At 36.0% G+C, this 17,190-nt stretch overlaps 1 protein-coding gene across 1 annotated transcript in view; it reads left to right on the top strand.

Moving 5' to 3' along the window:
- Nucleotides 1-17,190, top strand: part of LOC149554879 (uncharacterized) — a 98,247-nt gene that overhangs the window by 60,846 nt on the left and 20,211 nt on the right. The window contains exons 5-7 of the mRNA XM_089828883.1: nucleotides 7,003-7,109; nucleotides 8,408-8,503; nucleotides 11,284-11,474. Of these exons, the coding sequence (XP_089685009.1) occupies nucleotides 7,003-7,109; nucleotides 8,408-8,503; nucleotides 11,284-11,474 (394 nt within the window). The remainder of the gene's footprint in view (nucleotides 1-7,002; nucleotides 7,110-8,407; nucleotides 8,504-11,283; nucleotides 11,475-17,190) is intronic.

Below are 17,190 nucleotides of genomic sequence, written 5' to 3'. Positions count from 1 at the left end.
ATGTTCCTGAGAAGAGTTAAAATGGAAATTACATGCTAGATGATGAAGCTCCTATTGGTGAGGATAGGTAAGGATTGTTAGGTGGTGATCAAGTTACTCCCATGGAAAAGGAAAACAAAAAACAATTTGGGTTGATGCTACAGTTGGATATTGTGTTCGAGTAACTTGGAGAGGTGTTTGAGGGGGAGAATATCAAGGAATCCTTGATTTTTAAGGATACACTTGAGGAGATTCACAAGGATTCATGGTTCACTGTTTACAGGGACAAGCCCCCAAAGACGATATTTCATGAACTTGATTCCAAGATTGCTCCTGCATGGGCTACTAACGAGTTCGATATAGATGTTAGAGGGCAGATTCATCACCAATTGCGACCTCCTGAAGCTGTAGATGATCAATTGATGTTTAAACAAGAGTTACCACCTAAAACACACCAAGTTGTTTCTTTCCCTGCTCTTAATGATGAAAGGTTTGAAAGTTTTTATTTTGATTATGGAAATTCTAGAGAAACAACTTGTATTTGGATTAATCATGGACCCTATGGGTTGCCTCAATTGTTGGTCTTGCGTATTAATTTTCTAGCGTTTGAGTTTGAAGTGACCAAATTTTTTTCAGAATACAAGGATGAGTTTGGGAGATTGAGAACTATCACCCAAACCTTGTTACTTTGAACATCTTGAGAAACCATGTTAGATCCAGTGTATATATTAGATCAGTTAGTGTTGTCCCTTTAGAGTCTTGTACATAGTTAGGGTAGGTTTGTCTTGGACCATTTGGTTCAGGAGAGTAGTTTAGTTTCCTTTCAGTTGGGTAGATTAAAGTTCCCCTTTTAGTTCTTTAGAGTAGTTTTCTTTTAGTTGTTTAGTTTTGTTTAGAGTAGTTTTCTTTCAGTTGTTTAGTTTAGGTGTTTTGAGGGAGCTTGAATTTGATTTGTATCAGGTCATTTGACTTGAGATCCTTTAGCTTCCTTTAGTTGGAGAGCATTTTGGTTTTGGGTCTTTGCAAGTGCAAAGGGGGTCCATGTTATCACTTGTTGATGAGGTGTGTAGATTTTGCATTTTTTGGTGACAAAACGGAGTCCATCTTGTTCATTTCTCGAATACTTTTAACAAGGTTAAGAAATTAAAGGATGTGTTTAGTTGTTGGTCTATGATAGGACTTGTACTAGATTTGGGTTAGACCCGATAGAGGTTCCTAAGTTATCTTTGACATGGTTACAACATTCTACTCACACTTAATTGCTTTGAGTTCTTGGTATTTTGAAGTGAAATTGACTTAGTAAAAATCATACACCTACTTCAGCGCTACTGTGGTCTTCCAAACCCTCCGCAAGCTTCATTGCTTGCAAACCAAACAAAAGATTGAAAAGAAAAAAAAGAGAGGAGAAAATATCATGAGAAAAGAGAAAAAGTATTATGAAAGTGAAAATAAAGATGAAATTTAGTTCAAGGTTGTGCAATCATCTCTACCGGTGCTATAAAGATAATCACTAAAGGTAGAACCATGATTGTGGTGCCACAACGATAACTCCATTGGGGCTATAGACGCCTGACTGGCAGTGGGGCTCTATCCAGGTTGCTTTTGAAGTAAAGATATTATAATAGCTAAGTTTAATGGATCTAAGATATTATCGAGTTCTTGTCAAGCAAGGAATAAATCATTTGCACACACGAGTAACTTATGGTCATAGTGCTTAGGTTCAACATGAGAGTTCTTTCCCTTGTTGAGTGCTCGCCCTTAAGTAGATTTTTGGATAGGCCATCCTGAGATTTTTGTTCTAAGTTACTTATTTCTTGAAATGTTTAGGAACATTTCTTTGGGTTGATGCTAGATGTTGTGAGGTTTTCACACCATCGCCCCAAAATTTTGGGGACCACCCTTTTTTAATCGCCTTGGCAAATTTTTGGATTGTCCAACAATTTTGATTTTTTGAAAATTTCACGCCTTGGACACTTTCAGGCCAATGGGAGAGACTTAGCTTATTTTCACCCGATTTTTTTTTAACTTGATTTTCTAGAGCCACCAATTTTATCCTTAGGCCGAACAAATTTCAAAGTTAATTCCAACTTGGCATGATAAAATTGCGAATTTTGTACTTAGACATTTTCTTTTGAAAATTTGGATGTAATTGTATAAATTTGGATTATTTTCAAAAAATGAAATTTTTGTTAAATTTGGTCTTTTGGAAAATCTTAATTGTTTTTTTGGTGAAGAAAATTAATTTTGGTGATGGTGAAGTCAAATTGCAAAATTGATTTTTAGGCTCTAGAGAAATAATTTTATGTGTTAAAATGCTAAAATTGCTTAGCTAAATCGATTGGGATTTAAATTGCAAAATTTGGTCTTAAATGGATTAAATTGCCTTGAAAACTTTTCTAGCCTTTAATGAAATTAGTAATTTAATATTGAAAAATGACTTTTGGCAAGCTAAAATCTAATTTTAATGACGTATTAATTACTAAATCTTCATTAAATGGAAATATTTAACACCTCTAAGGCATTATTTATTTTCTTTTTGCAATATTGGTCCAAATGGCAATTTAAAAAGCAATTTTCATTTTGGCAAAATTAATATTTAGCTAAGTATTTAATTGTGGGTCATAATTTTGCATTAATTATTTGTTTTTCTTCCTCCGAGGGTCCAAGTCGGCTAGCTTGGGGGGAGTAAGAAAGTTGGGTATAAGAGGAGGCCTCTCTCCCATTTCCTCCTCACTTCTCACTTCTCCTTTTTAGGGTGTTGGCGATTTTGCAAGAGCAGATCTGCACTCTTCTTGCTTGGCGAAATTTGTGGAAGGCGAATTTTGTGGGGGCCGAAATTTGTGAGAGCCGAATTTTGTGGGAGATATAGTTCTGATTTTTGCACGAAGCTGCAATTTTTGCCCTAGATTGGGTAATTTTATTTGGAGGTGAATTACATGATAAATTTCTGATTTGCAAGTGGATTTGAAGTCCTTGAGGTCTAGTCCTAATTTCGAAAAGTCGGTAGACAATTATTGGTTAAGGTGAATTTTAATCATTTAGAGTTGAAAGGGGTCCTTAAGCTGACATCCTTATTTCGTTCTAGTCTAAGGATTGCTTCCCTTGGTTCTACTTGCCTTCCGGTCCACCACTCTACCATCCCATAATAGGGCGACGAGCATGGAGGATGTTAGTGCAAGTAAGAATCCCAAGCAGACAAACACTAAGAAAGACAAAGAGGATATGATGCCCAAAACACCCTTCTTCTCGAAAATGAAGAGAATAATCGACACCAATATCGGTATAGTGGACATGATACGAATGAGGGATAGATTAAAGGAAGGACAATCCCCCTTGGCTATTGGTAAAGGTAATTTCAAATCATTTAGAGTTGAAAGGGGTCCTTAAGCAGATTTCCTTCTTTCGTTCTAGTCTAAGGATTGCTTCCCTTGGTTCTACTTGCCTTCTGGTCCACCACTCTACCGTTCCGTAATAAGGCGACGAGCATGGAGGATGTTAGTGTAAGTAAGAATCCCAAGTGGACAAACACTAAGAAAGACAAAGAGGATATGATGCCCAAAACACGCTTCTTCTTGTAAATGAGGTAAATAACAGATACCAATGGCAGTTCAATAAAAAGATATACAAAAGGCAGTTGCACATCACAACCTAGGCATCGACACTTCCATTACAACCATGATGAGCGACAACGGAGCAGCCCTTGATTTTGAAGACATCAGAGAAGAGGATATCAATCAGACAGATTTTGGATCGAGGTTGGATGAGTTGGGAAGGCTGCTATCAAGAAAAGGCATTTGGGCACCCTTTCCTCTCTTAGTGCTTTTATTGGATTCGCGAAGGAATATGAGAATGATCACGAAAGGATACTACAAGCAACAAGCGGTGTGATGAAGTCAACAGAACTCAGGGCGAAGCATACACCTTGTCCTCCTATGGAAGAAGTTAACGAAAGGCTAGCTAAATTCATTGCCTTAGCTAAGAAAATGAAAGAAAAGGGAATAGTTATATTAGAAGATCATTTGATGTAAGCCCAAGCGACAAATTTCTCTCTTTCTTTTAGAATAGGAGAAGTGTCTATTTCTGATTGGCCATCATTTTGGTGCCTTCTCACTGGTTGTCACTTTTTGCACTTTTTTCATTGGTCCATTGATGAGGTGGCAGCTTCTCACTGGCCGATGGGGTGGCAACCCTAATTAAGGTTTTGAGGATCTAATCTGGATCGTTGATCTTGTTTCGATCTCCGTCGTTCGTTGTATTTTTGGCCCCTATATAAGGCCATTTGCTCTCATTTGTAAAGTGTTGGAGAAATTGTTATGAAGATAATACCAAAATTGCTCTCTTTTTCATTGTTGCAATTTGCATGTTGATTAAGAACATTGGGTATTATTGGATGTTTTCTACTTCCACTTAGTTAGATTTCCTATCAAGTTTTTGAAGCAAATTTTTATTTGAAGTTGTTTAAATGAGGTTAAAGTAGATGGATAATTGTATGGTAGCATTGGAAAATGTTTGATAGGGATCGATATAGACCACTAGCATCCTAGCGGTTGGTTGGGAAGCTTTGTGTGGCAAGCTAGTTTATTATTCCTTTGAATCATTGCACCTGTGGAAGTGAGGCCGTTGTTCAACTCTCATTAGGTTCGATTCTCGTCCATTTGCTAACCTTCCATTCATAGGAGTGGGAGTAGAATAGTGAGTAGCTGGGTAGTCGAAGTTTAAAGGGAGAAGTTAAAGAAGTAAGCCGAATATCAAAACTCACCCATTCACCTTCCACCACCACCTCTTTCTATCAACATCATCATCGGCAGACACACCCTCCATCATCACTACCATCAGCATTATTTGCCACCCGCACATTTCACAAATCGAGCCACCATCACTTTCATCCCACCAAAGTTCAAGTCATCCTCGAAAGAATAGCGTAAGGCTGCCTACGTGATTATCAACAAATCACATCGATAAAACTGAGCATCCAACAGTATAAGGAACATTGGAGTTATACTCATGTCCCATGAGCAATAACTTTCGTAAGGCTGCCTACGTGACTATCAGCAAATCACATCGATAAAACTGAGCATCCAACAGTATAAGGAACATTGGAGTTATACTCATGTCCCATGAGCAATAACTTTTCAAGAGAGGAATTGTATGTTTGATACTTTGTGTCAAATGTTCAATTGCTAATATGTTATGTAAGTGATACAAAACACGCATCAACAGACACCCATAACTTGTAAGAAGCCCCTGGCTGTCCTTGGAAAAGCATTGAAGACCCAGGCTAGTTAGATCTGCCACAAAAGTACAAATCGAATGAGACTCGCGGTCATGGAGGTGGCTTTGAAGATTTCTGGTCTGTGTAATAAAATCTCCTAAGATGATGTCACACATGGTCGAGAATTTGGAGATGTAATCATTCAAGTCAGTAAAAGGGTTGTCATCACCCACATTGTGTTCTGCATAAGATGAGGTGGTCGATGGAACATAGCAAACTCTAATGAAGATATCCTTGTGGTGTAGAGTAGTATGGCCAATGTGGATCCACATAAATCTAGCCATAGTATTAAGAATAAACAATCGAAGTAGAACCGTAGAGTTGGTCACAGATCAAGTAGGCAACACCACCAAAACCTTTAAGCCAACTAGAAGTCCTGACCTTGTCCCTATAGATAGGGAGCCATTGGTACTCGACGAATCCAGGCAAAGGACGAGTAGGACTCTCCGGAGTCTCGGTGACAAGAAGAATATCTACAGATTTGACATCATCGTGAAAAAGGCTTGGCAAGGACCAAAAGGTGCCATTGACATTCCAACATTCAATAAGAAGGGAGCGACTGAGAGGCTTCCTATTGCCCAACTACTACGGAGACCGTCATTTGTTCTTGAGGGCCGCTCTTGATTCTCACCCAAACCGGTCCATTTGTAGTTGTAGATCTATCTATTAAATGCTCCTATTACCAATTAATTAGGAGGAGATCTTGTTTTTTGGAAGCATACATTATATTAGCAGCAGTTTTGTCTGGGTTGTTTCTTTGTACTTCCATGTCTTAATGTATGGGAACCGAATTCATCTTTTGACACCATTCCTGATAAACCCCTTAAAAATGGATGTTACAGCCACTTCTTTTTGAGCTTCAAAAGTTCAATTAGGATGGATCTTCCCAACTATTATCCATATCCAAAGGTGAATGATAAAAAAAATTCCATGGATGTTATAAGCATTGCTTTTTAAAATGCTTGCAAATACTGAAGTTGAATTATCAATGAATCCAAGTGAGAGTCTTCAATAGATTTTTAGATTTTACTGTGTTGTAAACTTCATTCTGTCTCTTGGAGAAGATACTGTAAAACAATTAATGTTACCATTAGTAGCTCTTACAAGGTTTTCCCTGGAATGTCTAAGCGGTCATTTAGCTCTTCTTCTGTGGTTTTTTCAAAGAAAATAAAAGAGTATAATTGACAGAAAGCTTGACAAAGCTGGAAGTTTTAGCCTAGATTGTCAGATTATTTTCATTTTCAGTGCAACACAGATCGCTGTTGAAGTGATGTGCATGGGTCTCAAAATTTGATCAAATGTATTCTGTGGCGTAGATAAAAAGTAAATTTCTTACTGGGATAATTTCATGCCTGCACATATTTCAGTTCATATTTTTAGGACATTGAATAGTCTAAGACTAAATATTTGTTTAATGATGACACTTTTCCCTTCTCCACCTCATGTATTCCATATGGCATAGTTTGCTTGGGGGCTTGTGATCTAGCATCTAGATGCCAATTCTTTCTAAGTTTGGGGATTCGTTATTGTTTATTTTTAATTGTTTTAGAGGTAGATTGCTGTTTGATTTCCTTCTAACCTTTACCCTTTTGGTTGAAATCCTTTCTTTCATGATAGTAGGGTGATGGGTGATTCCATTTAATAGAATGTTTTATTTGAGATTTGTTGTAGTTTTTGTGTCAGATTATGAAATGGCGAGTTTGTAAGTAAATCAGCTGTATTTACATGTTTTTTTCTTATGTCTGCTGCAGCTCATATACCTCTATATCTATATCCATTTCTGAACACTGTGAGCAAGTCACGGCCATTTGAGTACTTACGTCTCACCAGTCTTGGTGTGATTGGCGCACTTGTGAAGGTAGATGAAAATCTAAAAATAAATTATAATATTATATTTTAAATTATTTATTGCAATAATCCTATTATCACATCCCAACAAAACCTTGCATGTTAGGTTAGCTTCTATTATGGCTGAAACAATCATAGTTTTTTATTGATCAAGTCCACATAGATACTAAAATTTTAGGAGTCTAATTTGAATATTTTTTAAGTCTGCATATGTTCAGCATATTATCAGGACAATGATTTACATATCCGGATGTGTTCTGCTGAAGCAACCATAGTTTTTTATTGATCAAGTCCACATATATACTAGAATTTTAGGAGTCTAATTTGAATATTTTTTAAGTCTGCATATGTTTAGCATATTATCAGGACAATGATTTACATATCTGGATCTGTTCTTTGGTGTTTACGATGACAAGTTTTGTAAATACCTCCATGGTTTTCCCTGCAATGTTATGTTTTTGTGCTTTTCTCCTAACTGTATCTGCTTTCTCATTAGAAGCATAAAACTCTAAAGGATTTGGTGGCCATTCTAATTAGATTACTGCTGCTGCATGCCTTATTAGATATGTACCATTCCATTTAAGCGACACCTGATATATTTATGGATGCAACCTTACATGGCTTGGATCTGGCCTGCAGGCTATATAGATTGGACCAATGTTTTATTTTGTATAAAAATTGATTGACACAGATAATCCCATTTAAAGGAAGAATAGCTCACAAGAAGTAATGGAGAACACTTAACCCTTTATAAAAATGTTTGCTTTCTAATAACAATTAGAGCAGGATGCTTTTATTTCAGTTGTATTTCCTATTTGATGAATGCCATTTTCAAATTTCTATGTTTGATAAGGCCCTTTGCAATATTCAATTTTGTAAGAATGGTCCAGTTTTACTGTCTCTAAGGTCTCCTATAAAACTTCATCTGTATTTAACACCCTATCCATTCGTTTAATTTTATCTGTATCCTGTTACATAAATTGGCACATACATCTGACCCCTTTGTAGGAGAATATTTTAGTGTAGTTATGTTTTTATGGTTTCATCGTAGAACTTCTTGGATACCGTTCAGGTATGAAAGTTATAACTTATATTGATCCCTTTATAGGAGGATATTTTAGTGTAGTTATGTTTTATTGTTTCATTGTTGAACTTCTTGAATGCTACTCAGATATGAAAGCTGAATGTTATGATTTAGGGCAGTGGATGATCCTTGATGATGTGCAGCCTACTTGTTCTCCCTCTGCTAATGTTTTCCTGTGATTATCATTTGTATTATTTTATTTATACTGTTGTGTTATGATTTAGGTGGATGACACCGATGTTATCAATTTTCTACTTTCCACAGAGATAATTCCACTATGTTTGCGGACAATGGAGATGGGAAGTGAACTCTCAAAGACAGTGAGTCTTTGAAATTTGTTATTAAAATTTCCATATTTGCATTATTGTGTCTGCTGATGTAAAAGATTACAATATGATAATGCTATATGCTCATTGTAAATTGAACTATCGACCATTTTACTTCCTCTTATGTGTTTTTTACAGCATCTTTAATGTGGCTGTGCGAGTTCACAAGTATCTTTCTTGCGTCTACTTTTAGACTGACAGGATATTGTCATTGTTGTTAGCAAGTGTAAAAATGTGCTTTTATGGTACTTCGTTTGTTTTCTCTTATGATGCTGAGATGTGTATCCTATGCTGGGAGCAAGGATGAAGTATATTGCCATGAACATGTTCACAAAAATATACATTAGATGAAACCTTTAACAGCAAACAAATAGCAAATGATGGCTTTTCAAAAACGAAAATCAAAAGTTTCGTATAAAGATAGAATATTTGGTACAAAAAAAGCTGGACAGCTGTAAAGAAGGAAAGAGCAGCCAAAAAAAGATTGTTAAAACAAAGGTAAATGTAAATAAATATTTTTCAACAAAATATATTACAATTGTCTTATCTGAAATCCAGGCATGGTTTTATTCATTTAAATCATATAAATGTAGTGAATAAAATAGTAACACTACAGAGGCATAAATTATGTGTAATCTTTTCCTGAAATATTGAGGAAAGTTGTGAATAAAATAGTCTGAATTGTGATTTATCACAAAGTTTATCTATCGCTGCAGGATTTGACTTAAGTGATTTCGTTTGTCCTAAAAAGAGGTTTCAAATTATTTTTAAAGTTAGTTTGCATGTGACCATGGACACAAGAATCATTGGTAGCCTTGACTGACATGGTGCTTGGTTGTCTATACACTGATTTTCTCAAAGCATTCTAGACAGCACTCCTGACACTCTATCCTTCACTTTTCATTCTGCCACACAAATTTGGTTCTTTTGTTGGTCATTATTTGCAGTTCTGATTTTGGGGTTTATTCGCAGTTTTGACATGTCTCTTAATATTATATACATATTCATTGAGAAGGTAACTTGAAACACACAGAAATTAAAAACATTTGCCATTACATGTTACAACAGTGAATCAAACATACATACAATGAGATCTTTAACAGATAATACAAAGGTATTATGCTAACATAATCTGCTAACGGAAACTTGAGCTTTTGTTTCTTTAGTTGTTCTTTAAGAACCTCCACGTCTACCTTGCTTCCCCTTTCTGCTTCTCCTTGTCCTCCAAGTCCTGCCAAAGAATAAAGGGTGTGCATGAGGAGGGTACCCTGGGATTGAAATCAGTCCTCAATAGTAGCAACCAAACTATACTCTGGCTTTGTGAAAGATAAAATTGCATCCAAACCCGCTCTACAGTCTGGCCTCACACATCTTTCAACCACCATTTTCATGGCTTCCTTACTATCCAATTCAAGACCCCATACACAGAACAAAGATGCTATATCTGCATTCGTCCTATATTTGAATTTTGCTAGCATAAAGTCATCACCTAGTAGTCGACAAACAAGCTGTACTAAGAAGGGATCATTAGTTGTGAATATAATTTTCAAAAAATCTTCCGAGGTGTGGACTCAAAATTGTATTTTCTGTTTGGAGGCCGTCAAACCTGAAATTTGCTTCCCATGTTTTCTCAACTCTTCTCCTTCCAACTTAAAACACAAATGATTTGCATCTACCAAAATTCCCATCAAAATAACTCATGCACCACCTTTGTGGGGCTTTTGCGCAATAAGTGTTCCGTAGTCTTGCGATGCACAAATATCCCTTCCCATGATGACTTCACAAAGCTGAATCGTTGAAACCTCCACCTCAATGCCTCCAAATTAGTTCTTGAAATTTACTGCCAATTTAGATGGTAAATTGGCTAAAGCATTTCCCTCCCAAAATATATGGGAAATTTTGAAATTACTAGAGTTTTGCCATTTTTTCTAATAATGGTGATGAAATTGTTGATCTTCCACACATGAGCCCATCCATTTACTACAGCATTGATGATGAGTTGAGAATCACCTTCCAAATGAAGTTGGTCAACATTAATATGTTTGGTCGAGTGTGAACTGCAAATAAAGCATCCTGCACTTCCGCCTCGTTGTTTGCTCCTTCGTCAAGTGTCTTGTGGTCACTTGCCAAGATATTGTCATTAGCATCGCTCAAGACACATCCTGCCCCGGATTCCCTTTCAATGCCTCATCAAAATTAAGTTTACTGACCCGTCCTTGGCTTTCATCCATTTTATTTCATCCTTGCCCTTGCGGATAGGATCAACCCTAAGATTCCCATTAATGGCAATGCAATTTTCTTTACCAATTTGCCAATGTTTTGAAATGTAATTCTTATGCATCTTTTCATGACAAGTTAATCAGCACTGCCACCCCCTGCGTGTTGGCGAACCCAAATTGGTTGTCACGTCCTGAAACTTGGTGGAACATAGGATTTAAATGGAGCAGACACCTGAGAATGATATCACTTGGCATCTTTTACATAGATTTTCGTAGGTTTTTTACTTCTAATTTGAGGGTATTATAATATGGATAGAAGTTTGAAAGTAAGTCAGGGTGATAGTATAATCTTGGATGTATTGCAGGCATGTCTTCTGTTATAAAATATTGATAGATCATTTGCTAAGCTTGATATCTGTTATAAATATTTTCAATTTGCAATTTATTGCTGAAATGGTTTGACAAGTTTGTTTTTTCTGTATTATGCTCAAAAGACGTTCATAATTTATTAGTCTGTTTATGTCACTGAATCAATTCTGGGTTGGAGTTTTGTAGGTGGCAACATTTATTGTCCAGAAGATACTCTTGGATGATGTTGGGCTAGCTTATATTTGTGCAACTGCAGAGCGTTTCTATGCAGTAGGCGCTGTGTTGGGAAATATGGTTTCATCACTTGCAGAACAACCATCTGTGCGATTGCTCAAACACATAATTCGTTGTTATCTTCGGCTTTCTGAAAATCCAAGGTAATCTCTTAATCTATTTGATTATCATTTGTAATTATGAAAGAATGAATTGAATTTGAATTTTTGCTGAAGTAAAAAACTAACCAGAGTTACATGTGTTAATTTTTTTTAAAAGCTGACTTTAATGACGAAATTTGCAATTATCCCTTGGTTTGATCTTAGTATTGGCTTTGCATACCACTGATTTTATGGTCAGTCAGTGTTATAGAATATGCATTACTTGAAGGCTGCTATGGAAAATCCTCCCCGCATGCTATCCATCATAAATTCATTATACTAATCAGATTCTTGATCTAATTTTTTAATGCTTTGATCAGGACAATACACTTCTTAACTGCAGATTCAAACAAGCTTGACCAATTATAAATTTATGTTTAATTTATGGAAAATATGTAATGATGCCTACCTACTTTTACAATAAAGATTGGAATGCATATACCAAAGTTCCCAGCCTCAAACTTGGCATGGACTTGGCAAGGCTAAACCAACGCGGGACTTGGCAAAAAAGCTTGGCTAAAACTTGACAAAGACCCAGCAAAATGAAAAATTTAGAAACCCAACAAATTTAGTGGTTTTTAAAGTTTTAAGGGTTTAAGACTTGTTTTATGCACCTTTTATTAAATAAAGCTTAAAGGCACAATAACATCATCAAATAGAAGCTAATTTGATCACATACACAATTATACATTAATCACAGTAGTATAGACACAAATTGTAGCTGAAGGAAATAACAAACTTAGATATTTAAAATAATAAATATTGTCAAATGTATATAAAACTCATGGAATATGAAATCCAAGACATCAAATGTTCCAAACATATATCAAAACAAAAACAAGAGTATGGTTCAGCCTCAAACTCAAAGGAGCTTGCATTCCTCCTACAAAGTTTTCTAAGGTTGGTCCTGGATGAATGAACATCCATAGTTTCTGCCAATGAGATGCCACTTTGACCAACACTAGCTCTGCCTATGCCTGTGTCATACTTTATCCTACCCTGCCATGGCCCCAACCTCAACCTCTCTTTCCGTTTGGTCAGTCCACTCATTGTCCTTGTTAGTAAAGATAGGATTGGTAGCTTGTGTGATCCATTCGAGTTCTAGATTGACCTTTGGTGTGATTGAGCTGGAGTCCTTGTCCAACATCTATCTTGTTCTAAGATGGAGGTTTTAATGAAAAAATACTAAATCATCCAAACTCTCCACATACAATTTGTTGCACCATTCCGAGTGAATGTGCTCAAACATGCATCACTTGTGCTCACAACCCGAAGTGCTACATGGCTGGCTCAATATGGGGATGACAATTCTCTGAAGGTTTGGTGTTTGAGGCCCAAAAATTTCCCACCATCTATATCTAAGATAAGAAAAAAAACAAAATTAATCTCATTTTTCAACTTTAAGACTAAATTATAAAATCAAATTATGCGCCTAACATATATTTTTTCTTTGTTGCAATTTTTTGTGAGTGACTTTGCACATTTGACTACAAAATAGCTCCCCTTGTGCATGATCGAATGCCTCCTCGTGAAGTGTAGTTCTAATATTAGTATCACTAGTAAACATTGTCTCTAACATTGAATAGACCCCAATAAGAACCTCTTCATGCACCTTGAAATTAGGGTAGAAGCGGCATGCAAGATTTGTTAGGAAAGCTACATGCGGAAACGCCTTCCTAATGCCAATTTACAGGGGAAATAAGAAAGATTTCAAACATACTTCAGAACATTGAGATAAGCAGAAGAAACAAGAACATTGAAAATGCTATGCATGCAAGATAAACATAAGAGACTAGATTTAATGTGGGAAACTCTTTTGGGAAAATTCCCACCACCCCAAACTTGAGCAACTTCTTTGTATTACAGTAATCAATATTACATACAATGAACTACAGATTCTTACTCAGGCTAACAGGCTCATATTGTGTTACAATCAACCTGATATTCCATCAAGCACATCCCAACGAAACATGAAACAATTTAAACACACTGCAATTCGTTATGCAATTTGGTGCATTAACTGTCACAAAACAAGATGTTTATTGGCAGCCTTGGTACTCCTCCTTTTGACAGTCCCAACGGTCACTCCTCCATCCGTGAGTCACTTCCTTCGGGTCTCAACAGCTACTCCTTTGGCCTCAGATCACTCCCTTCGACCTTAGACACTCCCTTCAGCTTTGGGTAACTCCCTTTGGCATTGGGTTAATCCCAATGCTACAATAAGTTGGCCCGAAGAACCATGATAAGTTGGTTATCAAGGTGTCTAGCAAATTTCGGCCTAAAGAACCATGATAACACTTGCTCCTAGACATCCAACACATTTAGGTGCTACAAGTTAATGTAGCAAATCTAGGAGATAGGTCAAACCATTGATAAGGTCGTCACCTTACAATGGTTACCTTTTGGTTGATAAGTTCGTTATCATGACTTCCAACACTTTGGGACAACAACTTAAATCATATGTGAAATAATAACCACCATGAACCCAGTCAAAGGGTTGTACAAAGACTTTCACCTTAATTTTCTCTCATAGAGAAAAATGCATTACAAGGAGTTTCGCTTAGAATTTCTCCTCATAGAGAAGATATCATTCATAAAGGAAAAATTCTCCTTCTGAACAATGATCTTGGGAAGTCAGGCCTAGCAGTTACTCCCTTAGAGGCTCTCTTCCCCAAGGATTCTTGTTAGACTCACTCTAAATTTGAAACATGGTAAAAGTCATCACTTCCTCATGATATACATAGGAGTAGGCCCGTCAAAATCATGCAGTCGCACACATGTAATTTTAGACTCCCTCTGAGTATCAATCTTCTAAGCTCCTGTGTTGTTTTAGAAGAAGTGTCATACTCCTTAATGTAGAAGAATCTCATAATCTCAATCATCGGAGATGTTTGCTTCAAGAACCTCATTTTATTCATTTTGATCATCAAGGTCTTTGGAGCTACTATCATTAGATTGATTCTGCACGATATTAGGTAGCATATGTAAAGTACCAACCTTCTTTTCCTGTAAGAATATCCTCAACCATAAAGGAAAAGATCAAGGTAAATAACCCTTATAATATGTATAGAAATACAAATAAGAGAGACTACAAAGAGTAGATAAATGTAAGAGATAAGAATACTTATCTGCACATGAAGCTTCAAAAATTGTTTTTTTAGATTATTTGAGAATGAAACATCTCCCCCCTAAATAAGGTTCAAGTGGTAAATGGAACATTGACTATAATTCCCCCCACAATGTAAAATTTCTACTCATTCTTACATTGTTAAACAATTTTGTATCAAATATGACAACTCTTTTCTAAGTTCCTTCTTGCCCTTTTCATCCATTGAAGGTCCAAACATTCATTTAGCTTAACAGTAGTAGCGAACATGTCCTTCCATTTTCTTAGCAAGTCCACAATTCGCCGATATCTTGATTTAGTATGATTGTGCCACATGATTGAATCTACAACTCATATGTCGAGTTTTGTTCATCAAGGAGAGACTCGTAGATGGTTCAAATGATTTCTTAAAAGCTTCATTAACTTGTCACAACAACTCAAATTTCCTTTGTTCATGCAAAGGTGTTTGTTTGATCTTTTGATTAAACCTATATTACCCACATCTTGCGATCTGTGTATTCCAAGTTTATATCATTAGTGAATCTATCACAATGTGGTTTACTCCCTCTGAATTAATATGATCAAGATCACCAAAGGTTGACTACATCATATCCTCTATTTGCTCACTCTCTTTCAAGATTGCCTCTAATGAAATGTCAAGCTCCCTCTGAATCTTAATCTCCTATGTCCTCATTCAATAATGCTTATGATGGAGTATTAAGCTCCCTCCAAACTTGATATCAATCCTCCTTTTCATGAGAGAATCATATCCTCTATATGCTTCCAAAGGTTGACTGAATCATATCCTCTATATGCTTCCTCTCTTTGAAGGTTGCCTGTAATGTCAACCTCCCTCTGAATCTCAATCTCTTTTTTTCTACAAGAACATTCTCAGAGGAAAAGATCAAGGCACATAGCTCTTACAAAAATACAAAAATACAAATAAGAGAGAGACTTCATTGATTAGTTAAATAAAATACTCAAGGATACTAAATACCCATATGATAATTAATTAATGTTCTGCATAAGTCTCCAATTTGACCATTCACTATTCATAATAATAAAATATGTTAATAGATCAATATTAATAGATAAGCATGCTAGTATTAATATAACATACATGCTTACCTTATTTCTACTTACCTTGCCCGCTGATAATGTCGGTTCTGATCTATGTCTTATCAGCCCTTAATAGATGACTTGATGGACATGCATTTATTGGGGTTCCATGTTCCATGTTGTAATTGTAGGCTACATGGATATTTAGTTTAAACCTTTTTCTTATGAAAGCCTTGACTTTTCAATCTTCCTTATACTCCATGCATGCATTGGTCAGATGGTTCTTGAGTCATTTTTCCCTCACGGTGTGCACATTAATGACAATGTGGCCCTTAGTTGATGTCACCCTCCATCCTTCCTATGCATCTTATTACATAACTTTAGACAACTATTAATCCTGTCCCTGTCTTGAAATGGTAGGAGTTATTAGTTGTTTACTAATGAAATACTTATGGCAATTGCTAAAGACTACACAACCTTGTTTAACATGTTGGTGTATTGTAAATGATGTCATATTCTTTTCTCAGATGAAAATTTCATTCATCATACGTAAATTCTTGCCTATTGATATTTAGAAACACATTGTCATTGATCTTTCTTAGCAGTTCATTGTTTAATTGTGTTTTGTAAAACATAGGAATGCTTTCTAAACTTTTAACTTGAATTTCTTAGAATCTTTAGGCAAATCAGATGTCTGAATAGGATCATTTTCTTCATAGCATTTATTCCTCAACAGGTCTTGTTTAAGACATTGACTTCTTTGCTTCTGAGAGCTATAAGGATGTTGAATATCTTGCTCATTTTTTCTGTATTCAGATTTATCCTCTCAGTAGCAGTTGATTTTAATTTGATTTAGTGAACTTTTGAGCTTTGACTGACGCTTACACCTTAGTCAATTGTACTATCGTTGTGTCCACTGATTTGGAGATACAAGGATGATGGCAACTTCCTTATTTTAATTGTCAACCAAGTTTATGAAATGGACTATCATAAGGGATCTGTGTCCTTTCTTTTGTAGATTCCTCTATATTCCATTCATCACCATTTCTGTCAGATATCTTCAAGAGTACCTTATGATGTTCGCCATATTGTATAGTCCTTTCTACCCCTCTATGTGAATAGTAAAATATGTTCTTTGAAACGCTATTATTCCAGACAACTACTTATTGTACTCTTTACCGAGTGTCTTCCTCCATAGCATTCTAAACTTTAGTGGGTTTCCTTGTTTCAATGATTCAGAGATATTTTATTCACCTCCATCCATAGTCATTGGCCAAGATGATATCTTTTTCTCTGATCTCCGATATGTTGGAATACTTTAGAATAATTGAGAGAGGGGGGTGAATCAATTATCCAAGGTCCAGAAGTATTAATAAAACTTTTCACAACTTAATGAACTCATAAAACATTCATACCCATGCATCCATTATGTAATCACTAAAACTTGTATGTTACTGTCAAATCAACTTGTAGAAATGTAAAGCATGAAACACAACAGGTTCATCAACACACTTGACACAATGATTTAGTGGAAACCTAATTTGGGAAAAACCA

The sequence above is a fragment of the Cupressus sempervirens genome, chromosome 5 (assembly GCF_028749045.1).
Source record: "Cupressus sempervirens isolate cs-2001-9-10 chromosome 5, ASM2874904v1, whole genome shotgun sequence".
NCBI classification, from domain to species: Eukaryota; Viridiplantae; Streptophyta; class Pinopsida; order Cupressales; family Cupressaceae; genus Cupressus; species Cupressus sempervirens.
This window is presented reverse-complemented; position numbering and strand designations above follow the sequence as displayed.